Source organism: Plectropomus leopardus, chromosome 1 (assembly GCF_026936395.1).
Source record: "Plectropomus leopardus strain MGB_pleo_1.0 chromosome 1, ASM2693639v1, whole genome shotgun sequence".
Taxonomy (NCBI): Eukaryota; Metazoa; Chordata; class Actinopteri; order Perciformes; family Serranidae; genus Plectropomus; species Plectropomus leopardus.
Window position 1 is genome coordinate 43,112,380 of NC_142176.1, and position 27,848 is coordinate 43,140,227.

At 38.5% G+C, this 27,848-nt stretch overlaps 1 protein-coding gene and 1 pseudogene across 2 annotated transcripts; one reads left to right on the forward strand and one right to left on the reverse strand.

Moving 5' to 3' along the window:
* The first annotated feature begins 2,260 nt into the window (after window positions 1-2,260).
* On the forward strand, window positions 2,261-11,616 carry LOC121942254 (glycine amidinotransferase, mitochondrial-like; annotated as a pseudogene).
* A 371-nt stretch (window positions 11,617-11,987) lies between these two features.
* LOC121944697 (ras association domain-containing protein 7-like) lies at window positions 11,988-26,063 on the reverse strand. 2 transcript variants are annotated; one of them, XM_042488596.2, is made up of 5 exons: window positions 25,973-26,063; window positions 18,585-18,713; window positions 14,947-15,609; window positions 14,594-14,868; window positions 11,988-13,209 (listed from the first exon to the last, which is right to left on the reverse strand). In XM_042488596.2, exons 2-5 carry the CDS (start codon window positions 18,685-18,687, stop codon window positions 13,195-13,197), a joined length of 1,056 nt encoding a protein of 351 aa, XP_042344530.1. In that variant the 5' UTR covers window positions 18,688-18,713; window positions 25,973-26,063; the 3' UTR covers window positions 11,988-13,194. The 2 variants fall into 2 exon arrangements, with proteins under 2 accessions (XP_042344530.1, XP_042344523.1); XM_042488589.2 differs by having other exon boundaries at window positions 11,990-13,214.
* Between the last annotated feature and the right edge of the window lie 1,785 nt (window positions 26,064-27,848).

The window sequence follows — 27,848 nt, forward strand, 5'->3', positions numbered from 1 at the left end:
CAATGCTACAAGACGCCCAGAGCGCAGTCACTGTAACGCAAGCCTTTATTCAGCGACAGAGGTCAGATGAAGCATTTGACAGCTTCTTCAAGTCAGTGATTGAAGCCTCCAAAGATTTGACAGAAGGACCACAGTTGCCCCGACAACGCAGACTCCCTAAACGGCTTGGGGGCGGGGGTACCGAGCACGCTTTTGAGAGCCCATCAGGATATTACAGAAAACAATACTTTGAGGTGTTGGACTTGCTCAATAATGAACTGAGTCGTCGTTTTGATCAGAGCGACTTCGGGGTTGTGATGGATATGGAAAAGCTGCTTGTCGCAGCGGCCTCTGGCAAACAGGTGACATTCCCGTCTTCTGTAACGTCCTTATACGCAGAGGATTTTGACTTTGACAGTCTGCGTGCACAGTTGAGCATGTTGCCAGACACCATAAAGACATCAGGGATTCAAACCAAGTCTGAAAAAACATCAGTAAGGCTTATAAGTGAAGCAATGAATGCTGTCCCTGTGGCCAAAGAACTACAGTCAGAAGTGCACAAACTGTTGAAACTGTTTTTCACGATCCCTGTCACTACAGCATCAGCTGAAAGATCGTTCTCAACACTTCGCCGCATCAAAACATACCTGCGTTCAACTATGACACAGAGAAGGCTTAATGACTTCATGTGCAGCCACATACACAGGGATGTTCTGGCACAAGTGGACCTGACGGCTATTGCCAAGGAATTCATCCAGCAAAGTGAGCGACGCAGACTGTTTTTCGTCAAGTTCAAGAACCACTAATGTGAGTCATGTAGGCCTAATGTAATGTAATGTAAGTTGTTGTGTTGGTAACTTTTGCGCAGCTGCACTTGTTTTGTTGTTGGATACGTGTGTGTATGTGTGCGTGTGAGTGTGTGTGCATCGTCTCCCCCCCCCCCCGCTTGACTTCAAATTATGGCCCCCCCTTGTCCAGATGCGTTCCGCGGTCCATGATTGGGTTAACTGTGTGTGAGCGGCAATTGAAGCACAATCAACCTTGGTGGTGACCTCCTGGGCCTGGCAGAGTGTGGTGTCGGGGCATTTTTGGTTTAGTTTTGGTTTTTTTGCCCTCTTGCCTTGATTAATATCTGCCTCTCTCTCTTGGACAGGAGCTGCTTGGTTGGTGTGGCGAGTGACTGATCCCTGCGGTGACGGTCCCCTCACTCCCTGTACAGTAGTGCACCTGGGTGTCAGTCGATGGTGTGTGGTTTCTTTTTTTTCTTCACGTGTGGTGTGTATCATCAGGACCCTTCTCCCCCTCTCAGTCATCCTCGCCTGGTGAGCCCTCAGCCCTGTACCTAGCACATGCACTTTATTTGCAACTCAACCAACCTGTTAAGGTGCCCTGGAGCATTGTGCAATATTTTGCCACGTATTATTATTATTATATTATTGCTTGCATCACCACTGAGATTTGTTCAGCCTTTTAACTTTTGACAGATAGTTAATAAACTTCCTTTTGATACCTTATTTTGGAATCCCTCAGTCTCTGGTCCCTCTCGAACCTGGGTGACCTTGTTAATATTAGAGTGGTGGTTCCCTCTGATGTATTTCCTGGGGGTGAAATTCCCCTAGGTGGCGTTGTCGGGCACTTATTAACTAACAAAAAAATCTGTAAATAAATTCAACCCTCGTAGCATTGCCACATAAGTATGCAGAAATATGATTCCAAATATTCCAGTTAAGCAGGTACCTGTATGATCTCACCCTGTGTTGAATAAAAAGCTGTCAATGTGCAAAGTTTTTGTCACACTCCTTTCATAATTCGATATTTCACCCCAGGTTCTGTTACAACTAATCTGGTTTATGGGGGGAGTTGCAAAATTTCAGTCCTCGGGTCTGAGAACACTGTATAAATAATGGATGTAGCTACTGTGACAATGGATCTGAGAAGCGAGGGACACTATGTGCAGACAGCCTGTCACTCAAAGCTGTCCCACCCTAAAATATGCCCAATTCTAAGTCTTAAACAAATGTAAACAGCTGAGTTCTATAAAAGCTGCATATGATAAGGCATATCATGAATCTAGCTGTGTAGTTTAGAGGCAGGTTTAGGCAGATCACATAATTAGTCATTACACCTGAAGATTAAACAGCCAGAGCTGCCAAGGGGCAGTTCTGAACAACATCCACTATTATAAAGTCGGCAGTAAGCTAAAGTCTTCATTCATGAGCAAACTCAGAGGTGGATCCTGGGCTGCTGTTTTGACTTCACTGTGTTGATCACACATTGGACAATGTTGCGAGTCGGGTGTCTGAGTGGAGGTAGCAGGGAGGCAGACGCTGCCCGTCAGATCGGTGCCATGATTGGTATTATGGTGGTTTCAAGCCTTCTTTTTTTGGAAAAAGTAAAAAAATTGGGTGGAAAATTACATAAGTTAACATTAGTAAGAAAATGTTTGTTATTTTCATCACAAGGCTACATCTGAGCTGTTATATTCATCTAAGATTATTGTAATTTGTTCATTGATTTCATTTTGTCTGATTAAACATTTAAGTGTAAATCCAATTTTATTTTAAATGTTGATTTTTGTTAGTTGATTTTTGTAGTGTTAAATTGGGTAATTTGAGACACTTTTTTTGTAAATTAGGAAGAAAACTGCTCATTAAACTTAAATAATACCTGAAGTGTTACCCTTAGATCTTGTTAAGGATCTCTGTGATGTTTCTATAAAGAAAATATGTTGCCAAGTAAAATACCCCAAAAACTTCAAACCTTCAAACACATCCAAACCCAGACTTCACTCTGGTGGCATGTTCAGGTAAAATAGGACCGCTGGTAAAGTAATATGGGACAGTTATGTTTCTTTGTTTTTTGAAATGATGAATTTATTAGTTCAGTTATTAATTCATCAAATTACTCATGTAACCTGTAGCTACTCATTAAAAGTATTGTTTAACTTTACGGCCATGCTGTCCCTGTTCTTTTGCTGCCTGTTACGTTGGTGCCATTTTGTCTACAATGGACATGCATGTATGTAACAGTAATGGCTAATTCAAGTCAAGTAAGGTCAAGTCAAGTCAGTTTTATTTATAAAGCCCATTTTCACAAATCATGGTTTGCCTCAGAGGGTTTTACAGCATACGACATCCCTCTGCCCTTAGACCCTCACATCACCTAAGGAAAAACTCACAAAAAAGAACATCTGTAATGGGGGGAAAAAAAGGAAGAATCCTCAGGAAGAGCGGAAGAGGATGATGAGAGATCCCTCTTCCAGGACGGACAGATGTGCAATAGATGTCGTAACTAACAATTATGACAAAAAGGAAAGAGAAAGAGAGAGGCGGAGAGATGCACAGCAATAATGGAAACAAACATGTCATATTACAATAACGATAGGTGTAAAATTACTAAATGGCATTCTATGATAATATTGTGGGTGTCGATAAGAGTCCCATGCGTAAATTGATAGTGGAGGGGTGGCTCATAATAATGGCAGTAGAAGGTTGCATCAAGCACGATCACGGCATTGGCACAACCATGACCCACAACACAGGCATAGCTTCAGACGGGACTACAGCAACGGCAAAACCAAGACCAGATCAGGGCGAGCCAGGTGTACAGTATCAGTGCAGCTACAGTACGAGCGTGACCAAAGGCAGGGTCACAGCACCAGCACAGCTATCACTGTGATGAGGCGCAGCCAAGATAGCAGCCAGGATCCGAGAAAACTAGGAAACAAGGGAGCAGGAATGCTCTTGAGAGGCAACGGAGTTAGCGTTATGATTATTATTAACCGAATAATAGGGAGTTACAGTAATCCAGCCTAGAAGTAACAAATGCATGTACTAATTTTTCAAGGTAATGCCAGCTAGAGAAATTACATCCTTAGAAAAGTTTCTGAGGTGTTTGGGACCAAGAACAATAACTTTGTTTTGTCTGAATTTAACATTAAGAAATTACAGCTCATCCAGGCTTTATGTCCTTGAGACATGTTTGAAGTCTAGATAACTGATCAGTTTCATCTGGTTTCATAGATAGATACAGTTGCGTATCATCAGCATATGGTGATGATGGAAATTTAGAGAGCAATTTCTAATTATGTTGCCTAGGGAAAAAGGATTGGTCCAAGTACAGAACCTTGTGGCACTAAGCTACTAAGCAGACCTTAGTATGCACGGAGGATTGATCATTGATGTGAACAAACTTGGAACGATCTGATAAGTATGATTTAAACCAGCTTAGTGCCGTTCTATTAAGATCAATGAAGTGTTACAGTCTGTTGTCAAATATGGCACTGACATCTAATAGGATTAAGACAGAGACCAGATCTTTATCAGAGGCAATCAATAAGTCGCTGCATGTTGTTGTAGTAGTTTTTACTAGTACTGTCTCTGTCTTTATGAACTCTTAACGTGTCTGAAAGTCCTTGAATAAACAATTATCTTGGAGAAAGTCACAAAGTTGATGAGCTACCACCTTCTCAAGGATTTTAGAAATAAAGGGGAGATTAGATATTGGTCTATAGTTCTCAGGATCGAGAGTGGGCTTCTTTAGAAGGGTTTAATGACAGCTAGTTTAAAAGACTGAGGTACATGGCCCGTTAATAAAGACGCATTGATTATACAGTATCTAATAAAGAATTGTCTATTAAAGGTAAAACTTCCTTAAGTAGCCTATTTGGGATGGGGTCTAACAGGCATGTTGATGGCTTGGATGCGGAAATCAAATAAAAGAGTCGGTGAAGGTCAATGGTGGGAAAACAGTCCAAATATATTCCAGGCCTTGCAGCCATATTCAAGCTACCTGTGTCCGGGTCGGGTCAGTTAAGGACAAGGGGTAATGGATTTTATTTTAAATAGTTATAATTTTATCATTAAAGAAACTCATAAAGTCGTCACTGCTGAGGGCCGAAGGAATACAAGACTCTATAAAGCTGTGACTCTGAATCAGCCTATCAACGGTGCTGAAAAGAAACCTGGAAATGTTTTTATTTTCCTCAATTAATAATGAGTTATAGTTTGCTCTGGCATGGCGGAGGGCCTTTCTATACATTTTAAGACTGTCCAGCCAGACTAAACGGGACTCTTCCAGGTTGGTTGAATGCCAATTTCTTTCAAATGTCACAAAGATCTGGGGGTTAAACCATGGAGCTAATTTTCTTTGTTTCATTATTTTCTTCTTGAAAGGTGCAAGTCGAGAGCTGATCGCAATGAGCCAGTAGCACTATAAACAACACAATCCATTTTAGGATGACTTAAATCAGTAAAAGCATCCTCAGTCATTGTGAGACATGGTAATGAGATCAGTGCAGAAAGAATCAATTCCTTAAATTCAGCTACTGCACCACCAGAAATCTAGAATAGTAACTCTTAATGAGAGGCTTGTAGTCAAGTAATAAAATATTGAAAGTTATTAAATAATGGTCTGACAAAGCAGGAATCTCAGGAAAGACTAATAAATCTTCAATATCGATGCCGTATGCAAGGACTAGATCGAGGGTGTGATTGTAGCGGTGGATGGGTTTATGTACACACTGACTGAAGCCAAATAGAATCCAAAAGTGTGGAGAAAGCAGAACTAAGGCTATTACCATTAATATCCACATGAAAACCCATAAAATCCCCTACAAGAATTACTTTGTCTGATTTAAGCACTAAACTTGAGAGTATGGGCTGGGGGCACGGTACACTATAACAATTAGAATGGGCTGTATAGTTTTCCAGGATGGGTGAAGCGACTAAGAAAAAGGCTCTCAAATCATCTATAATTTAGCTTAGCTTTAGGATGAAGCTTGAATCAAAAATAGCAGCGACTCCCCCTCCTCGGCCAGTGTCTCGAGCAACGTGACTATTTATATGACAAAGAGGAGTGGATTCATTCAGGCTAACGTACTCATCAGGACAAAGCCAGGTCTCAGTGAGGCATAATAAATCAATAAGGTCATCCAATATTAAATCAGTGACTAAAAGAGCCTTGGTTGATAAGGATCTAATGTTCAAAAGTCCACAATTAATTATCCTGTTATGATTCTCTTTGACAGCAGATGTATTAATTTTTATGAGATTTTCTTGTACAACTCCCAATTTGTTTATTTTAGATTTAAACACATTAAGTTGTCGGGGGATAGACACCATTTTTATAACATTATGGGTATGTGACTGTGCTAGAGGAAGCAAAGAGAATCGAGTAAGACTGCGACTCTGCCCCCTGGTCCCAACTCTGGATCGTCATGGCTTTGGGCCTCTAATAAATGGGCCAGATTCTTAGAGAGAAGAGCGGCTCCATCCTAAGTGGGATGGATATCCCTCCGGATAAGACTAGGTTTTCCCCAAAAAGAATGCCAATTATCTTCGAAGCCCACATTGTTTGCTGGACACCACCTTGACAACCGGTGGTTGAATCATGGCGTGCAGCTAAACATGTCATCACTGGTCACATTGTTTTTGGACTGTTGTGGCTTATTGGACTCCCTGCATCATCTTTAATATTGTTTATGTGACAAGAATACTAAAAATGTGGCACACAATTGCATCAGTCATGATTTTATGGCACCTGGTGTCCTAGTAACATGCTGGTTTTACTACAGAAAAATGACTCATTGTAGCTTAATTTTTTGGTCCCAATTTACCTATTTAAAAAAGTAATGCTCAATTTTCTTCCTTCCTCAGTTGGGCTGGGCGTTGAATGCATTTGTGCAGACGGCCTTCCAGAGCACTTCCACTGCAACAGCTGCACAGCCACACCCTGCAGTTAATGTTAGTGAGTCTGCGCAGCAAGAAAGTCCTGTCTGCAGCCAGCTACGTATAATGGATGGTACCCTCTTGAGGAGGTGATTGTGGGTCGTGCTCAAAATGCCCATGTGAATCCCTTCATTGTTGAAGTTAAAGTAAGCTATAATGTCAAGATGATCCCTTCATACCACATTACGTGATGCGCATTTGTGAGCCACTACTGTGTTGGTTTCCAACCAAAAAGAGCATAAAAATTGTGAAATTATGCCTGAACTGACTCATACAATGAGATTAACCTGATATTGTGATATTGTGAACCTCTCAACAGGTTAACACGGGAAAAGTATTGGCCCTCCTACCAGAAGCATGGGGGCAAGTCTTTTCCTAACAACCACTTTAAAAAATCTGTTGCAGAGATTGAGGAATTATGCAATATTCTACGTCACAAGGGCATCACAGTCAGGAGGCCAGAACCCATTGACTGATCCTTGGAAAACAAAACTCCAGACTTCATATCATCAGGTAAAGAAATAGAAAAAGCAACAGATAAGCTTTTTTACTCAATATCAAAATGATTTCTAAAATGTGTGTATAAAGTAGTTCAGCTCAAAGCCAATAATCCATGAAAACGCTTAAACACACAGATAGTTTACTCTAGGTCAGTATGATTTTGAGGTTCTTTACTTTCTGTTTTCTGCAGCTGTATACTTCTACTCCAACATATTTCAGAGAAAAAATTTGTAGGCTACTTTTTACTTCACTGGGCCTCTATTTATGTCACAGCCATTACTATTAACTTACCATAAATATATATATAAAACAGAAGCACATAGCTCCACTGCAAAAACAACAACAACAAAAACAACAACAGTCACTACAGACCAACAAGGTCGATAGTCAAAGGGGAGGGGTGTCATGCAAGGTTGCACAAGTGCTAAAAACCGTCATGTAAACAGTAAGCAGACAATAACAACAAAATACCTACAGACTCTGAATCAATAAACACAATAAATACAAGGATGATTAAGAAAGGACAGTACATCAATATTGTTTGTTAAAAAACAGCTGCGGGCACAAATGATGTCCTGAACCTTACGGTGGAGCACTTTGGCATTAGGAGCTGGCTGCTGCTGCCACTACAGATGAAGGCCAGTTCAGGGCATGGTCATCCTGTGACAGAACACTCCTGAATTTCCTTCTGGTTCTCTGCTCAGTGATGGACTCCAGGGAATCAGGAGTCAGGCCAATAATTGATCCCACCATCTTGATCAACTTATTGATCTTGTTCCTATTCTCAGCAGTAATGCTGTGGCCCCAGCAGACAACAGCATAGAAAAGAACACTTTCTAAAATGCCACAAAAAACATGCTGAGTAAAAAGTTCAATAATATAATGATATAACCCTGGCAAGGCCTATTATATCAGGACATATATATATTATCACAGGTTATGTGTGAGCTGCTGAGCAATAACAACAACAACAACAACAACAACAACAACAACAACAACAACAACAATAATAATAATAATAATAATAATAATAATAATAATAATAACAATAATAATAACAATAATAATTATAATAATAACAATAAAGGTAATAAGCTTTATTTGTATAGCACCTTTAATACAAGAAATGCAGCAAGCATAATAAAACCTGCATGTAAAAATAAAATAAGATTGGAATAGACTGGAAAACCCATTTGATAATACTTGTAAAAGTAAGATAAAAATAAGGATAAAAATGGATTGTACATAATGCATACCATAAGATGGAAAATAAAACCTGTTGAGATGATATTAATTAAAATAAAGCCAACATTAGAGTGTATAGCATGCATAAAATTAAGGAAAATACAACATTTTAAAGAAGTGCAGCAGTATGTAAGTGCAAAGCAAAACGTAATAATCTGGATGTTTTGGAGAATTCATATTGTAGTTATTGTATAACCTAACTACTGGGCACCTATACTTTTATACCATAAACGTGGGCAAAAATCTGATGGTTTCAGGAAAGATGGAGGAGTGAGTTCTGCATCACTTAACCCTCCCACACCAAATAGTAACAGTAGCAATAGAATAGGTACCCAGTAGTTAGAAATCATGACAGTAAGATCCCGATTGTTACCCTCTTCTTCAATAACTTCAGATGTTGTTCCCCTGTACCTACATTCAGTGTTATGCAGGCTCACCTTTGGATCAAAAGACTAACTCTGGAGTCATATTATGCTGTCTGTTGTAGGAATGTATGGTGCCATGCCCAGAGACATCCTTTTGGTTGTGGGGAATAAGATTATTCAGCCCCCTATGACCTGGAGTTTCAAGTTTACAAGACCTCTGAAGGAGTACTTCAGAAAGGGTGCTAGAAGGAACGCTGCACCTAAACCCACCATGGCCAACGAGCTGTATGATCAAGTGAGGCCTTATCTTAAATGTTCAAGTGTTCAGTGTAGGTTTGTGATTATGTGTGGAACTGAACTGTTTGCCATGTGCTGTTTATTGCCCTGTAAATGACAAGATATTGACAAGTGTATATTGCTTATTAATTGTTAGAATGTAATTTTTTATTGCATGGTTTCTGTCAGGACTACCCAATCAGTACAGTGGAGGACAGACAGAGGCTGGCTGCCGAGGGGAGGTTTGTGACCACAGAGCACAAGCCCTGCTTTGATGCTGCCGACTTCATGCCTGTTGAGAGGGATATTTTTGTCCAGAGGTCAGGTATGAAGACTGTCAAACCTTTGTGTCTGTATGCTCTCTGATATGAGAGGTTACTTTTCGTTAAGCAGCCATGGTACAAATTCTGAGGTCTATAATCGTCTATAAACGTCTATTGCAACATGCAGAATGAAAGAGAAGATATATTTTTGCTATTGTTAAGCTGTCGATGACAAGTCTCACGTAGCCAGACCTATCTACACAGCACTTTACGTGTCAACTCTGGAGAAAGGTCTGTAAGCACCATGTTATTGTCAGTGACATGGTTGTGTGTGAAAAAATAAAACTGTCTAACACATTTCCATTTTCCCTTAAATTGCAAAAACTGAAATTGTGAACTTAAAATATGCCTAATTGAAACATGTAAATTTCGGGGGGGAAAAAAATCCCATTTATTGCAAAAAAACGTTTTTACACTTGCATGAGGTGGTATTTCAGGTAATTTTAAAAAGCCATATTTGACAAAACTGCAATGGAAACAATTTTCTGGCTTTTCTAGGTCACATGATGCTATGGCTATGCGCTTGCCTATGCGCATGATACAACAGGCGCTACAAGAGGTGTTATTGCATCACACAACTCTTTAAAAGAGTTGAGTTTAAAAGAGAGCGGATCATCCGGAAGTTTTAAATCCACAATTCCTTTGTGAAATCGTGGACTATCACCTCCCAGAAATTCCTCACACGTGGTCGCTCACATGTATAAAGGACTTGCCTTTCCATTATGGCTCCATAACAGGCCTACGTGGCCTTGGATTGGAAATAATGACGGCTAGTGTGGTGGCTGCAAAAAGAAATAAAGCAGCTAACGTTTTGAACATCTATCACCATGCTTCTTGGAACGTTATCACCAGAGGAGAAGTCATAGAACATCAGTCAGTGGAACCCCGTCATCTCACAACTGTGTTTTATGGACATTTTGAAAATATAACTTAAGTTTTATGCAAATCTCCAATGGAAACCTGTCTACAGTCTGGGTTTTCCTCATAACTTTAACGAAGTCCAAATACAGAACATCCCAACTACTTGAAATAATAATTCAACAACGTGTAATAATAATAATAATAATGATAATAATAATAATGATAATAATAATAATAATAATAATAATAATTTTATTTATATAGCACCTTTAAAAACAGATTTTAAAAAATGCTTTAACATAAGGATTAGCAGAAGTAAGAGGGAACCACATGCACATTGATGGCACTTTTAACATCATTGGGCCAGGACTGGTGCTGTCAAACACTGATCATCCATGTCACTAGGTACTGCAGGACGGGAGAAGGCTGGCATTCATTTCTCAGTTATCCTTTGCTTCACTCTTGTGGAATGATGCTTTAACTTGATGGTCCCTGCTTATCTTTGACATTTATCCTCAGATTGACATGTTCAAGAAGGTTGGCTGGACTATTGTGAAACCACCGCCACCTCTGATGCCTGATGGTGGGTACTGAAACTTATCTCTTCTTACATAACCAAAACATTTAATATTTTTTTCTTTGTGGATTACCCACTATGGATGGCCTCTAAATGGCTGTCCATGAATGTCCTGATGTTGGATAAGAAGCATGTTATGGTTGAAGCCAATGAAAACACCATTCACAAAATGTTTGAGAGCCTTGGTGCACCTGTATATTCAAATCTTCTTTTGTTTTGCATCATTTAAGATAAATTTCAACTTATTTTGGATCTTCCACATTTGCGTGGGAAATACTAACACAAAATGTGTGTTTGCTGCAGGTATCAGGACCATAAAGCTGAACATTTGCCATGCAAACTCCCTTGTTGGTGGCTCCCACTGCTGGACCACTGATATCCACCATCATGGTACTCTGCAGTCCCACCTCCACTAGCCTTGCCATAAACAGGCCAACTTCATTTCACTTTGAAACTTAAAGCCTCTGTCCGGAATCTTAAATTTAAAAATCTAAATCTTAAATCACTTAAATTTATCTTTTTTTGTGTGTGTACATAGGAATGACAAATCTACAAATTTCTTTAAAAAGTATTTGCAATTTTGTGTGCTTGGGTGATACCTCCCACAGCTCAAATTTAAAGCATCCTCCATCCAGTATGACTTACTTACTGTGGTGAAGCTGAATTGTTTATAGCTCATACAAGGACAAGGTCAAATCTGATATGTAAATGTCATGAAATACTCCCTGAAACTTCAGACACTATTACTCTTTAAACTCTTTGTTAAAATTATTTCTATTTTTTCATTCATTGAAAAAATGTGAAAATAAGCACAAAAAAGTAAAAGTAAAAAATGAACAAAATAAAGAAAAGCAAGGTCAAACCTTTTTTTGTTTGTTTGTTTGTTTGTTTTTTTTGTGTCATATCTAATAATCCCTGTTTGGTCTCTATAGCTAATTTTATCAGCCATGACAGCTGTAACTTACCTGTTAACATTTTTTTAAGACCCATAACTATGCATTATTCAGGATGTGGCCGCACTACATGACAGATTACACCTATTCGTCCAAATATGGTCACTTCTGGCTCCAAAATACCACAATGGCGACATCAGTGTGACCACATCCATTATATTATAGTCTGTGCAATAACAGACAAGCAATGCATTACAATAAAGACTTTATTCAAAAAGTATAAAATATTACCAACAAGCAAATTTACAACCTTCATTTTTATCAGTAGCATCAGCATTCATTTTATTCTATTTCATAGACAATTCTTGATTTTTTTACAAAGAAACTGGAAGCGATTGGCTAATCACACCTGCACACACACACACACACACACACACACACACACACACACACACATAAACACACACAAATAAGGTCTGGGCAACCTTAAAAGTTTTCAGAGAACATGTTTTACTTCCAGTCCTTATGTCCTGCAGTCTTTTATTCTGTCTTTAGGTCTGTTTTTCACATCACTTCTTTGTCTGATCTGAAAGGCTGAAAATCCCCCAGACTTGACTTTTAAGTTTTTCACCTTAAAGTGAAAATAAACACAACTCTTCTTCACTCTTCACTTCTTCAGTACTTTTTCTTTTGATATTTGTGTAGTTTGACTACAAACCCGAAGGCAGAAGACTTTTACTTGAAAACCAGTGGGACTAATTTTCAGTGTTGCCAGATGTATGATAATTATTGTATTTGCACTATAATTTTGCCCTTGGTGAGATATATGATCAATAATTCCAAAAGTGTTGTAATGTACGATAATTTGACCACTGTGGCATTTACAATAAACACTTTAGTTTACACGTCTAATTTTAACTCATTTCCTGGTTCCTATATCTGTGTTTACGCATCACTTCTCACATGATCTCCTTACAGCAAATCACATTTGGTGTAGGCCATGATGACATGAACGTAACCCTGTAGGCTGTAGACTGAGAAATAGCTTCTCTCTCAGGCAGTGGGTATGGGTAAATTTGTAGATGTGTCAAAAAGTTGTTTAAATACCTGTTTATTAAAGTTATAAATTTAACCTATTTGATCTTGTGATTGTGACGGGCATATGATAATTTTTCTCAAAATACGATAGTTTTGAGCCTCTCGTCGGAAAGTTTAGCATTTCCTATCTAGCAACATGGCTACTTTTACCAAAGTAAAGGATCTCTAAACTTCCTCTTTACACAGTCACAAGACGTACAGTGACTTGGCGGCTGTTACTCCAGGATTCCGGCGTTGCAGAGGTAAAGTGCAGTGACAGGCAGAAATCTGGGCTGCTCTGTGTGTGAGTTGCCTGTCTGCTGGATAAATTGCTGCAACTTACACTGTCTCAGCTCCTTATTCAGCTCCTCAATCGTCTCCCATCTGTCCTAGAGGATGCAGGGAATATTATATTATCATCAAATATTGCGTGTTTAGATACATAGCTGTAGTTTAAAATAAAAAAAATAGTTGTATGTGTAACTATTTTGTTGTTGAATGCATAGATTTCTTTTAATTACTCTGAACAAAAACAAGTAAACGCTAAAAAACTACCCAAAAAAATCCATATAAAACAACTTAAACACTTCAGAGTGTTCAGAATTATGATAATTAAGTATGTCAAACTTTTAAATTCCTTTCACATAATGTAAAAAAGAAATAGTTGGAACAACTTGATTTTTATAAGTAATCAACTTAAAACTTGCCTTTATGCTAACAGTCATTAGTAGATACTAATTAAAAAACATTTTGATTGTAGAGGAAAAGCCTATACCCATAACTTAATGTAGTTAGTTGGTTGAACACGATTTCATTAGAAGTTGTAAATCAAAAAAATTGACACAAACTGTTGTGTTAATTTTGTTTTTGTTGAGCCCAAAATGTGGTTTTTGAAGCATGAGAGGATGGTGACAAGGGTGCTCGATTGGTGAAAGAAAAGAGCTATAAGAATTGTAAACAATACCCCTTACAGAGGATCAACAAACTCACTCTTTATCAAATTAAAGGTGCTTTAAGGCAAAGATCTGATTGATTTCAAAACAGTCCAAATCATACAGAGCAAAAAAAAAACAACAACAACAAAATATCAATGAAGGAAAATTTACTACGATTTGAGAGGAATTTGTTTGTTCAAGAAACACTGAGGACTAATACAAAATCTAATTTTTATGGTTCTATATGTTTTCTACTGAAAACATGTAGAACCATAAAAATTACATGTGATCTGTTCATGTGTATGTGTGTGTGTGTGTGTGTGTGTGTGTGTGTGTGTGTGTTTATTTAGATTGATCTGTTCTTGTTTTGTCTTAATTCCTGTTTGATTCGATCAAGGTGTGCATGGTATGTAGTAGTATATGTAGTATATGTATGTTTATATTTACTGAATATATCCTGTGGGCATTCTTCTGTTTTTTTCTTGCTTATGGTTTTTTTTTTGTTGTTGTTGTTGTTATCTTTGCCATGTTCAAAATAAAGATCTAACTAAACTTACTAAGTAATGATAGCAGGCACCTCAGCCAATAGCAAAATTCAACAGCAACAGCAACCTTTTGCTACCTAGCAACCAACTGAGCCCTTGGGTGTCTGGTGGCTCAGTGGATAAAGCAGACGCCCCATATATGAAGGCAGTGTCCTTCTTGCAGCGGCCACAGGTTTGACTCTAGCTCGCAGCCCTCTCTCTCCCCCTTTCACACTATCAGTCTTCTGCCCTATCTAATAAAGGCAAAAATGCCAAAAAAATAATAAAAAAAAAGGACTGAGCCCATACCTGCAGCCTTTTCTCTGTAGTTTGTAGTTCCCTCTGTGTTTCTGACAGTGTTGGATCCAGTTCTCCCTGCTGTAGACGGGAGTGGAGCTCCTGCTTCAGAGGCTTCAGAGGCAACAGAGCCTCGTCAGGCTGCAGAGGGCCTGACCCAGTGCTCTGTCTGCTGGTTCTGACCTCTATGTCCTGCTCTAGGTGTGAAGAACGGGCTTTGAGCTCCTTAAGCCGGTAACTATGATCATCAATGGATGAGTATAGCTGCTGTAGACTTCTGTGCATATCTGTTGATAAAAGGGTTTCAAATTTGAGAAATATTGGAGGAAATGTAGAAAATGTAAACAGATTTATAGAAGACTTACCTTGTTCTTTGTCAATTTCTGCCTGTAACTGTTCCTCCCACTGTGCTCTGTGCTTCAGATCTGCCTCGTTCTGTCTCAGTCTCTTTTCCAGCTCCTCCAGCTCCTCTTCAGAGACCAGAGCCAGACCAGAAACTGTAGCAGATGACCTGTTCTGTTCCCACACCTCTGTCTCCCTCTCCAGAGCTTGAAGCTGAGTTTCCAGGTCTTGTAGCCTCCTCTGCTGCTGTAGAATCTGCCTAAACATCTCCTCTTTGGAGGAGGAGGAGGAGGAGGAGGAGGAGGAGGGAATAGTCTTTACAGGGTTGAGAGGCTCCAAGAAAGAGACAGGGGATGCTCTAGGTTCTGGGGAGTCTCGGGGGGACGGAGACCAGGCCCTGTTTGGTTTTGTCCTCTTGGGATGTGTTAAGGGACCCAGACTGAATGTGAGGGCCTTGTGCGTCTCATTGCGTTTGAGCGGCTCTGCTTCTGAAGGAAGGGGGAAACGTCTTTCTGTTTTGGGTGTGTCTTGACCATCACGGCTGGGACCGGTCCTCCGCAGAATGAACTGGACCTCTGCAGCCAGCTGTCCCAGCTGAGCCAGATGTTGGAGAGGGCAGTCATCAGCAACGAGTTTCTTCTCTGTTCCTCGTAACTTCAAGATAAGAATATAACGGCCTGTCTGACCTGTGAAAAATACAGATGCAGGGTTAATATTAAACTGCATTTCAACTGTTCTATGAAATGGCTGAATGTAGCATAAAGGGGGTTACATTTTGAAGTTGTTTTGCCTTCATAAATTTGAGTATTTTTGGTTTAAAGGGAGCCTTAGATGAGAAATTAGCTGTTTAACCCTTTAAAACCTGAGTGAATTCTGTAAATGTGTTTAAAATACTCAGGAAGAGGATAATGAGCAACTTAAGAAGAAATGACCCAAAATTTATCCTGAAAATGGAGAAATAGAGAAAAAAGGGAAGTAAGAAAATTTTATATAAAAAAAAAAAAACAAGGAAATGACCTGAAACAGTATTCTTTAAATATAATGAATTTGTAACATAATTTTAAATATTTTAATTAAAATAATTGTAACTATAGTTTAATCGACATTTTATCTTATGTATTTTTTCTTGGCTTCTGCCTTTGGGCCTTTTTGGTGATCAGACAGCTCAAAGCACGAAAGGGGAAAAGAGAGGAAATGACCTGCAGCAAGGGGCTGCAAGCCAAAATCAAATGTGCGGCCTCTGTGCTGAGGACATAGCCTCTGCACATGGGGCACCTGCTCTACTAGGTGAGCTACTGGACACCCCCTTTCATTATTTTTTAAACAGTTTTCTAAATCTACAAATTTATTGTAATTTTCAGTATATTTTTGTCACGTTGCTCAATGTCTTTCTTCCCCATATTTTCAAAAGAAATCAAACCAATTTGCTCAGGGTCCAAAGGTTTTCATACTTGTAAAAGGTGTTTGAACACAGCCCAAGAAAAGTGATGTCAATCGTTTCAAAGGGTTAACAATGAGCCGGTTTAATCAGGACTGAAAATAAAATATATTTTATTTATATAATATATATATATAATAATATTGTTTCTGTAAAACATTATGATGTCACAGTGAAGTTGACCTTTGACCTTTTAGATATAAACTGTCATCACTTCATTATGCTGTCCTATCAGACAGTAATTATCAGCGATTGAATTCTTTGGCAAAAATGATGTTTTGTGAGGTCACAGTGACCTAAACATTTGATCTTTGACCACCAAAATCAAACTGGTTTATTCTTCAGTCAAAGGGAAAGTTTGTGCCAATCTTGAGGAAATTCCCCTAAAGTATTCTTGATATAACACATTCACAAGAATGAGGTCACAGTGACTCCAACCTTTGCTCATGAAATTCTGATCGGTTCATCGTTGAGTCCAAGTGATCGTTTGTGCCAAATCTGAAGGAATTCCCTCAATGTGTATTTGAGATATTGTGTTTATAAGAATGAAAAAGATGAGTTTATATTGATCTTATACAACAGTTAGTTCCGGCCAAGCAGTTTGATTGGTTGAGAGGCATTCCATGAGTGCTGATACAGGAGTACAACATCACTGGGACTGTTAACTTTTAACTCTGCATGTATCACTCTGCTTTACGGCCGTTCAAAATCCGTTAATTAGTGTAAGAGTGAAAGTGGGATATGTTTTAAAAGTGGGATATGTTTATAGTACGCTGTATGCACAGATTCAAACAGCTCGTTGGCACTGTTCATGTAGCTGTCAGTTGGTCAGGTTAAGGGAGGAGAGAAGAAGAGGAGAGCGAGAAGAGTTTGGGGCGAGCAAGATTATCTTCGGCACTTGGCCTGTGGCCTCGTGCCTACGACCGCATCGCAGCCGTGATGATATACCAGCACAACATCACTCCCTCTCGTGTGATATTGCTTAATTGACCTTTGACATTGAGTCCACCAAACAGAATCACTTCATCCTTCACTTTAAGTGGACGATTATGAAAAATTTAACCCTAAATAAATTCCCTCAATGTGTTCTTGAGATGTTGCACTCATAAGAATGGGACGTACAACCTGAAAACATAATGTCTCAGGCCACAGCTTATATGACAGATCAGATTCTTTAAAAAAGTCACTAACATGTTGATTTGGGAATAAAAAGCAAAAAATACAGTTTAACAGCTTTGCCATTGTATCATGTTGAAAGTTGCTGCAGGAACACTTTATATTTCCTGTTGTGTTGCAAAGTAACCAGTAAAATGCTAAAGGTGTTGATTGTTTCCCACCATAGTTTACAATACAAAACTGTAGAATAGAGTGAAAGACTTCACCTACTGATGATGCTGCTCTTGAACCCTTAGGGGCCGCTTTAATATTACACACACTTTAAATTCCAAGGGTTTTTTTTTTTCATGTATTTATTTTTCTGATCAGATCCTGGGATATGTCAGTGATTTGCAGTAACAATGATTTCACCTATTGGAAATAGCATGTATTTTCTCTACATGCCAAATATGGTTTTAAAAAAGTGATGTCATCAGGCTTAAAATAGTAAAAATGACAAATTCCAAGGCAAAAGCCCAGAATGACAACCAGAAATAATACAATGTATGTTTTTATGTTTTTATGGCTGTGGGATCAAAAATATCAGTTTGAATGGGTCTCTGTGGTGCATTTTTTGTACTTAACAGTCTGACTGTAACAATTTAGTTTACATAGTGTGTTTTATACTTATTGTGGGACCTGAGCTGGATATACCAAGATTAAACAAAAATACACAATCTTGTCAAAGTGTATGCCATATGCATGAACACAGCCAAAATGATCAAAAAATAGGCAATGAAAAGAGCGTAAAATGCACCAAACAGTCTCGAAGGGGTTAAAGAGCATAAACTACAGACAAAAATGTTTTGAAAAGATTTTGCTTGGGCGACACGAGATGAAATACTGTAAATGCAGTCATTAAAATCAAGATTATTCCTTTTGGGATTTTTCACTTAATATTAGTCTTCAGTCATTTAGGTATTTCATGTAATAAGAATGATAATGTGATGACCAAAATTGACAGTGTTTCTCCTCTGTGGAGCGTGAATACTTAAAAACATTGGTTATTAATAACAGAATTATTTGAACATCAGAATGACCCTGTGTTGAATGGAAACTGAAACTTACCGATTGCTTGTGCGAGAGCTATGACGACATCCTGGCAGGAAGTGCTCAGTGATAGGCCACACACCACTCTGACCACACCCTCCACCCACACCTTCAGCTCCATCACTCACCTTTAGCACCACCACTGATCTGCAAGGAGACAGAGGGGCCCATTATTGAACTGTGGCCACTTTTATTGAAGTTAACAGGGCGACATAACAGCTGCTTAGGCTCAGTCAGCTCCCTGAATGCTGTGGTTGCTCATAGTGTATCTGGATGGGATTTTTTTTTATACCAGTTTGCTTGCTCACTGTATGTTAGAAAGAAGTTGTAAGCCTTTTTCAGGCAAAATATGTCTCTGAGACTTTTGCCTCCACCAACGGAAATTTCTGCATACCTCATGTGGACAGTTTTCATATGAACTATTCCAACAATTAATTTTGTGCATCATATATTGAGTTGAGCCCAGGTTCTGGGAAGACACGTCAATTTATTATTTTTATTTTCACTCTATTTAAATGCTGTGAGTGCTATGATTAAAGTATCATTCACTTTCAAACCACAACTGGACCAAAACAGCCCCACCCCCCTCCAAACAATTTGGATGGACAGATAGCAGCAATAGTCTTTTCAGTGGTTAATTGGAGTAATCTGGATGAATTTAGACTTAAGCTCAGGGAAGACAGACTGTGGTATATGTGAGGCAAAACTTTTTTTTAATATAATAATTCATGTGTCCTGAGATTTGACCCTCATAGTGGCCATCATAAGATACCATAAATTTACATGGACAAGACTCGTCTGGGTATGATTCAGGTCATCCGGCCCTTCAAATGTGTTTTATGTAGCCCTGTGCAGATTATCGCTGAATAACCAGATGAAAAACATTGGTAGTAAACATTTTTGCTATAAAAAATAAAAAAAGATAAAAAAAAAAAACAAAAAAACAATTCCCCCCAGAAAACACATTTTTCTGATTCCAGATAGCTGCATAAACTTAAAATAGAAAATGAATTTTTTGAGGGCTATATTAAATTATGGTTGATTGAGATAATTGAATGTAGCAAATAAAATGTAATCTCAGATCAGAGTGTGCATGTCTCTGTCATGGGAACACAGCCCCTTACTCACCCACATAATACTGTAACCGTCCTTCTTGGTGATACATGACAGTTGAGCGAGGTGTGAGACTCCATGGTGTCAGTGTACAGACAGGAGCACTGACACGCAACACACGTTTAGCAAATTTCTCACCTATTGAATTTCGCAGGAAAAGCAACACACGTATTTTTATTTTAGTTTCACGTCACTTCCAGAGTGCATTTGCTCATTTAAGTTTAGTTTTTATTTAAGTTTATTTTTCACCACTTTCTCTGTTAGTTTTACTTTCTCTTTTAATAATATGGGGGATCCTTTGTAAGGGGCAAGGTTTAAGAAGTTCAGACTAGTACAAATTACAATAAAACACAACACTCTGTGACAGCTATTGACTCCCAGTCAACTTCCCAGCCTCAAAAAACAGAAACGTGCCCCTCCTCATGCTTGTTGTGACATTTCCATTTTTTTTAACATTGTTTCAATTCGAATTCAGTTTTGTTTTTCTGATGTCTAGTTTTTATATTTATTTCAGTTAACTGAAACATATTTTTTACACCTAGTTTTAGTTTTTAAATTAGTTTTTGCTGACTTTAATAACTTTGGCACACAGACAGACTCTTTGCAAGGTCTAAAAACATGAACATGCAGTATGTAATTGTATGACTAAAACAGCCCGTTTGAAAGAAGCAGACACCTCAGCAAGTATAGTATATTTTCTTCATGTGATGTTTAAATTCGGGACCACTCTAAGGGCCTGTGACTGTCAGGGGCTCTAAAAAATTAGAATACTAAGAATTTAGTAGAAGTAGAATTTATTTAGAAGGATCAAGTAGCCTTCTGGAAGAGATAAGTTGTCAGTCTGATCATGTTCTTTCTTGTGAATTCTCCTTGATTCCCTCTGGAAAGCGCTTTCTTGCCCCTCTAAGGAAAACTAACAGATATTCAAATTATTTATTTTCTTCAGCCTCTGTACCCCCCACCACCACCACCACCACCACCACCACATTATTTGCTCAAAGCGCAAGCTTCCAAAAGAAAACAGGAAACAGGAAGGAGAAAAGAATGAGTGACAATATGCCAAAGAACCAGACAAAGAAAGGTGGCTCACTGTGTGTGGTGGAAGTGCACCTTTTTAGTTCTTAGTCATTGATCCACATTTGCTCTCCTAACATTAGCTAACATTAAGACCTTGTTTACTGTTTGCTCAGCTTTTAACTGTCATTTAAGTATTTTTAGTATAGCAAAATCCAAACAAGTTATTCAGACTGAATAAAACCCCCACCAATAAATCACCCCTACTCCGACTGAAGAAAAAGGTGAGCGGATGATATGTCAGCTGTCAGTGACAGTTGCTGAAATTTGGGTTATGATGTTATTACCAGTTGTTAAAAGAGTAGGTTATTCCTGTTCTGCAAAAGTAGAAACACCCTACCACTGTCTAAAACTACATGGTTACAAAAAAAAGTCCTGGATTCAAAATGTCACTTAAGTAAAAGTTTGTTAGTGTTAATAGCAAACTGTACTTTAAGTAGGCCTATCAAAAGTGAAAAGTACTCATGAAGAATGGTTTCTTTTAAAGTATCATAACCATACAAACATTATTTCTGTGTACATAACATGAGTTTCTTGGGTTAAAGAAAGAGATGGGAACTAACTGAGTTTTGGAAACCATGTTGCCTTTGCAGTAAAAAAAAGTCCTTTAATCTGACAGCAACAGTTACTCATTACTGTACATCCAATATTAGATAAGATCATGACATATTATTAACCAAGGATAGATAGAGTGTACTACTCAAACAAACAGTAGATACACTGATCAAACTGTCTGGGTAGTTTCAGTGACCCAAACTGTAATTATTAACTACGTGCATGCACGTTCTTCACTTTAAGTCAACCGATAATATGATTTAGTCCTACATGACTCAATTTCCAACCAAGCAGTGATGAAATCACTGATTTTGTAGCTCATTAGCAGACTTCCCAGCATGCCGTACGTATATTTTTTTTTTTGCAATTCTAAATAAGAAAATGATAATGAGGTTTTGAAAATATGGATGGAAATGCAGGTTTATGTCATTTTACCTGAAATCAACAGTCTCTAAAAGTCCAGTGTGTGAGATTTAGGGGGATTTAGTGCCATCTGGCGGTGAGGATTGCAGATTGCAACCAGCAAGAACTTCTCCTGGTTAGAATCCATTCAGTGTGCATTGTTCAGGAGTTGTTTTTTTTTTTACCAGGAGCTGAATTATCCACAGAAGTCTCTTTTTCCCAAACAAATGGACCTGATGATTTGAACGAGTAAAATCACTGAACAGTACAGTTTCACATTACTAATCAGGGTTTCTCTGATGTTGCTTGTTGCAGAGGGGCAGCTAACTACGGCAGCCAAAGTGAAAACACAGATTGCCCTATCTAAAGCCAGTGTTTGGTTTGTCTGTTCTGGTGATGAATGACGCCCGCTGAGGACCTTTTGTTCGTGTGTTTTGATGTAGGTCGTAGCCTGAGATTCAGTAGGTGATGTCATCGCACAGTCTGCACACATCAAACTTGATATTGTACCCAAGTTTATTCAGATCCATGTCAGACAGTGTGGCTTGCACTGGGTTTATAAGATTGCAAAAAATCTCACAGTCTGCTGGAGACTATATACAAGGACCTGAGGGCAGTACCACGAAGCGAGATTACTGGCTTAGCAAGGTATGTTGAGTCTAAAGCCAGGGTCCTGCATTATGGAGATGGAACTCTTAACCTTGCTAAATTGCTATGGTAACTTATTGCATTTTTAACTTGGAATCAGCTGAAAAGTGTCTTTCACAGCTTCTCTGAGTAGCCTCATTCTATGATCAGTGTCAGCATATGAGTGATAAAGATTCTCTGCTGAGAGAAAACATTATGAATACATTTTATTAAAATTGTTGAGCTGTAACATTACAGAAATGCCACTGACCAAAGCTGTGCACTCACAGTAATGCTGTGTTTTTTTTTTTTACACAGGAACCTACATTTTATCAATGATGCAGAAAATCTGAGCAAGAATATTGTTATTTTATTCACACTGTTGTGGCTCTCACTGAACTACTGAATGTGTCTGCGGTGTTTCTCGTCAGTTTGTAAACACTGCCTCTAAAAGAAGCTTCAATAAAACCACAGATCACATTAAACATCTTTTGAACCACTTATCAGTTAGCCACCAAACTAGCCATCATTATTTCCAATTGAGGGTGACTTAGGCATGCTATGTGAGCAATAATGGAAAGGATAGTTCACAATTTCATACTGGAATTTTGAATTCAAAACCTCCAGATGATCCTCTGAACCTTTGAAGAGTTATGTGATGCAATACCACCTCTTGTAGCTTCTGCTGCATCATGCCCAAGAGAGACAGTTCCTACTGACAAGCACATAGCCATAGCATCATGTAACCTATAAAAGCCAAAAAAGCGTTTCCATTGAAGTTTTGCAAAATATGGCTTTTTCAAATTGCCTGAAATTCCACCTCCATTTTTTTTTTTTTTTTTTTTTGCAATAAATGGGAGTTTTTTCAAAATTGATGTGTTTCCATTAGGCATATTTTATATTTGCATTTTCAACTTACGCAATTTGAGGGTTGATGGAAACCCACCTAATACCTGGTGCATTTAATATATCTCTGTGTATTTAACCTCATGCTGCTGTAGCACCTATAGTAATGTGACAGCATGCAGTTGAGATGTTAGGTCCAAACTACCAATACCAAGTGACTTACATCAAGACATGTGAGATCAGGACATTTACTTAACAATTCAAAACCACTTAGAGTAAGTAAACATTTGTCTGGACCTCTAACTAAACTTGTATCAGACGTCTGGGGGACCCTCACGGTGATCAGTTTAACACAGCGGTTCCCATCCTTTTTTCCATGGAGCCCCCCTACTTGTGTCTAAGACAAGCCAGGCACCCCTGCCGTCCCACCCTGCCCCCCTACCCACACACAAGTGCACCAAAGGAATAAAATGATTCAATAGAAATCTTTATTTGCAAAAATGAATATATCAATAAATTTCAATTATAGTTCATCATATTTTCTTTGGTTTACCCTGTATACAGGTAAATATATTTTTCTTACCACTGTTTGTGTCAAGTTTATCAAATACACACAAAAAATAACAACTATTGCAAGTACGTTAAAATATTTCTGATAAATGTCTCTTTTAAACATTTAAACTTTAAACATAAGCTTAAGCTAGTGCGTGTCGGCACTTTTACGTTTCTCAGACAAGGTGTTTCATTGCTTAAGTGAAAGTGATGATAGCAGATAAAAATGACCCAGAAAGCACTAACCAGCTAGCTAGCTGATAGCCGACATGACAAGACCTACATCACTGACTGACATTGCTCATGCTGTGAAGGTCACAGGTGTGTGGCCTATTAAAAAGCGTAATTCAATTTAAAAACAGACCAAAATATATTTTTAAATATACTTTTAGTAAGTATATTTTTTTAAGTGTGTTTTAGTGGTCCTTTAAATAAAATGGACAAAAATAGAAATATACTAATTTACACTGAAGGTGCCCAAAATGTGAACTATCCCTATCCCTAAAGAAAATTAGTTCACATGATTCAAACTAAGGCTTAACTAAAATGTGGCCCCATTACAGTGGACAAACATTTCAGCCTCGTGCTCTTCTTCATTCCCTCCACGTGTTTGAGCCAGGTTCTGTGATTATTGTGTTTATTAGATCTGGGAAGATCAATAAGAAGTGATGTTAACACAAGAAGGGCCAGAAATTTAAGTGGAGGCTCCTTTGTTGAAGCCTCTGTCAAAGCACTTGGTGTCTAAATTTGGGAGCTATAATACATTTTTTCAGCTTGATATAGGCGCTCAAAGAGACAGTGTTACAACTGTCCCCAGTCTCCCCTACTATCTGTCCCTCAGGGTAGCGCAGCTCTCAGCTGACACCCGAGGAGAGCTCACCATCAGCCGGAGTGGATCCGCCCCTGATGACAGTTTCTCTTCCTCCTTGGTATTTCTTAAGAAGGATAGCTGAAAAGCAACCAAGACGCAGCTGCCACGGCGCGAAAATTTCCCACTTCAAAACTTAACCACGGACAAGTCTGTATGATTATTATGAACGTCTGTGACCGAAACAGATAAAAAGGGCAATTGTGCAATTTATTGGGGTATAAATAATAATAATTTCTCCTGCACTCTGCTGCTCCCCTCGGCCCCCGCGTCTCTTGAGGTTGAGTAGCAATATTGTCAGACCTGATCATTTTATTATTTTTATTAATCAAGACAAAGCCTGATACCGACGCTCTTTTCCCTGTGTTAAATTTCTCAGAGGAAAGTTAAAGTTTACGGGAGTGTAAGAAGTTGTGAAGTTTACTTTGCTCCTCTGCTTCGGTCTGTGATGCGGACATATTTAGGCACCGCAACAGCGCCGCAATGGACAACTGCGGTCATTGTCTTAAAAAAATAACTGCCTTAGTTTGACTGACCATTTTAAGTGGGTGCCTTCACAAAAAATAATATGCAGGAAAAACCCTGCATATACAAATATAGTTTTGACAACCTCATAACCTCAGAGCAGACCAAGCCTCGCGAACCCTCTGTCATCTCTGGCGCCCCCAGGCGGGGAACCACTGGTTTAACACACCAGGCAAGCTTAAATAATGCCCAAGGAAGCAGGTGTTTGACAGTGAAGTGTGAAGCTCTGCGTGTGTGTGGTTTCTCCGTGTTTGCAGAAGAAGACAGACAGGTTTGCTGAGGGCAGGAATGTGGCAGAACACCCTGACATTCCTGAAGCGCTCAGACTCCACCCACACATACCTCCACTGTTTACTAACGTCCGCTGTTCAAAAGCTCTGTCAGTCTCACCAGCATTCAAAGAATCAATAGAAACTTCAAGCCCTCGAAACCTTGAAAACTATCAACACAAAAACATAATTTAAGAGCTGGTCACAGAAGACTGTTTCCTCCATTAAAATATTTGTTTCTTCTTGGAAGAAAAAAAATCATTGCTCCAAAAAAAAAAAGATAACAATCACCCTATCAGTTTTATTTGAATATTTTTTTTTTAAATTTAAGAATTGCATTTTTGAATGTGTTGTCTGTATTGTAAATGAATTTACTGAATACGTATTATGAATTAACACAAATAAATGTAAAGATAAATGTCTTTCCATGCTAAGATAGACAGTATAAGAAGAGGGAAACAATAATCACAATTTAAACATAATCTCCTCTTTAAGTACTACCTCAATATGATTTTTGAAAAGATAATAATTAGTGTTAATCCAACCAGATTACAGTCTTTAGAGCTCAGACTCACCTGTTATTTCGAGATCCTCTCAGTTTCAGTGATGCTTCTTGGTCTGTCTCAATGTTACATGTTCAGGCTGGTGTGTGGCTGTGACCCAAATATTCACCTACAGACACTTCAGCCACGAAAGAGGAGGAGTAAAGCTTTGGAATGTTGCCTCTCTGGATCTGCTGCGTAAAAAGTGATGTCACCCTGAAAGGTAATCACATACATTTAAACAGGTTTTTTGGCTTGCTTCCACTTTCACCTCGGGATAATATTACTCTTTTTAATCTTCCACATTTATACTTAGCACAGAATTTATTTGCAGGTTTAGATTTTACTTTTAGCATGAGGTAACAGACAGGTTCTGAAATTGTAACCAGTGAGCAGAATTCAGAGTCCTGATAGCAGTTTACTATCTGTAAACTGATCAGATTTATCAATAAATTTCTGGACTGAATGCACTAAACCTCCTTCTTCAAATTATACTGAAAGTCTAAACATAGAAAACTTTCCTCACATTAAACAATACACAGTACCAGCTTCTCTGCATAAGCACATACAAGATTTCAACGTCTTGAACTTTTAAATGTAACACAACCAACATAAAATACATTCTTTTTAGACAATGAACTTATTGTTCTGCTTAAGTGCACTTATGGATTTTTCATCACTTGCCCATTTTTTTTAATCCAAGTCCTTACTCAGTCCATGAAATGAAAATAAAACCTGAAACGGTCTTCAATCCAAGAATAGATAAATTTAAGGCTATAAATGAATAACACTACGGTCACACAACTTAACGTTGCCACCACAACAAGGCTGTAAAGCTGTGTTTGTCTTGGAGATGTTCAGTAGTCTCATTTAGCCACTGGTTATCAACCATCTTTCTTAAGACACTGAAAAGTTTGTGAAACTAAAGAGGGTGTGCTAAAATGCTAACTCATTTCAAGGTTTTAGAACCTGCATCTTGGGCAGTCTACTATAGGTCCCCCCAAAATATCATTGTGTAGTATATAGACAGTACATTTACCATGCATGTAATGTTTAAATGTGTGTAGATGTATTGAACATTGAATAACATCATTCTTTGTAACAGGGTTCAACTTTCATCATGGCGTGGGAGCCCATGGCCACAACATGCTAAATGTCTGTATTAGTGTTTATTCCTGGGTACAATAAAAAAAATAGCTCAAATGTTATTTCTTTCTCATTTGTTACATCTTTCTTTTATTCTTCCATTATATCAAGAATCATAGGATTTTTTTTTCGTTATGTTCTGTTCTGTACATGGGCAGCTCAGTGGTGTGGTGGTTAGCACTGACGACTCACAGCAAGAGGGACCCTTACGAGTACAAGTAGTTACAGACAATGAATGAATGTATGTTCTGTACATCTTACTCGTTTATGCTTTAAATGAACTAAAATGTACAGAACACTGCATGTGAAGGGTCGCTTTATGGCTGGGTATTTTTGCCCATGTAGTGATCTGTGTGTTGTTGCTGCTATGCTCAGGTTGTCCATCTGTTGACTGTTGCTCTGACAGGGCTATGTTTGAATGCTGCTGTTCACTGTGTGTTTTATACTGTTTATACTGTTTTTACTGTTCTGTGCAATTGGTGGACTGTAAATGGAATTGTCCTTTGGGATAAATAAAAGTTGTATTTTTCTTGATCTTGATCTTGAGAACACTGCTACATTTTACTTCGGTAAAAAGTATAAGTACTTCTTCCATAACTGTAACAGATCAACAGAGGAGTGGCTCATACTGGCACCCTGTCCTTTCTCCAGATCTGCTGCATTCCACTCTGCAAGTCAGCGCACATGTTTCTATCTGTGCATGCTGAGGACATAAGCACACACACATACACACACACACACACACACACACACACACACACAC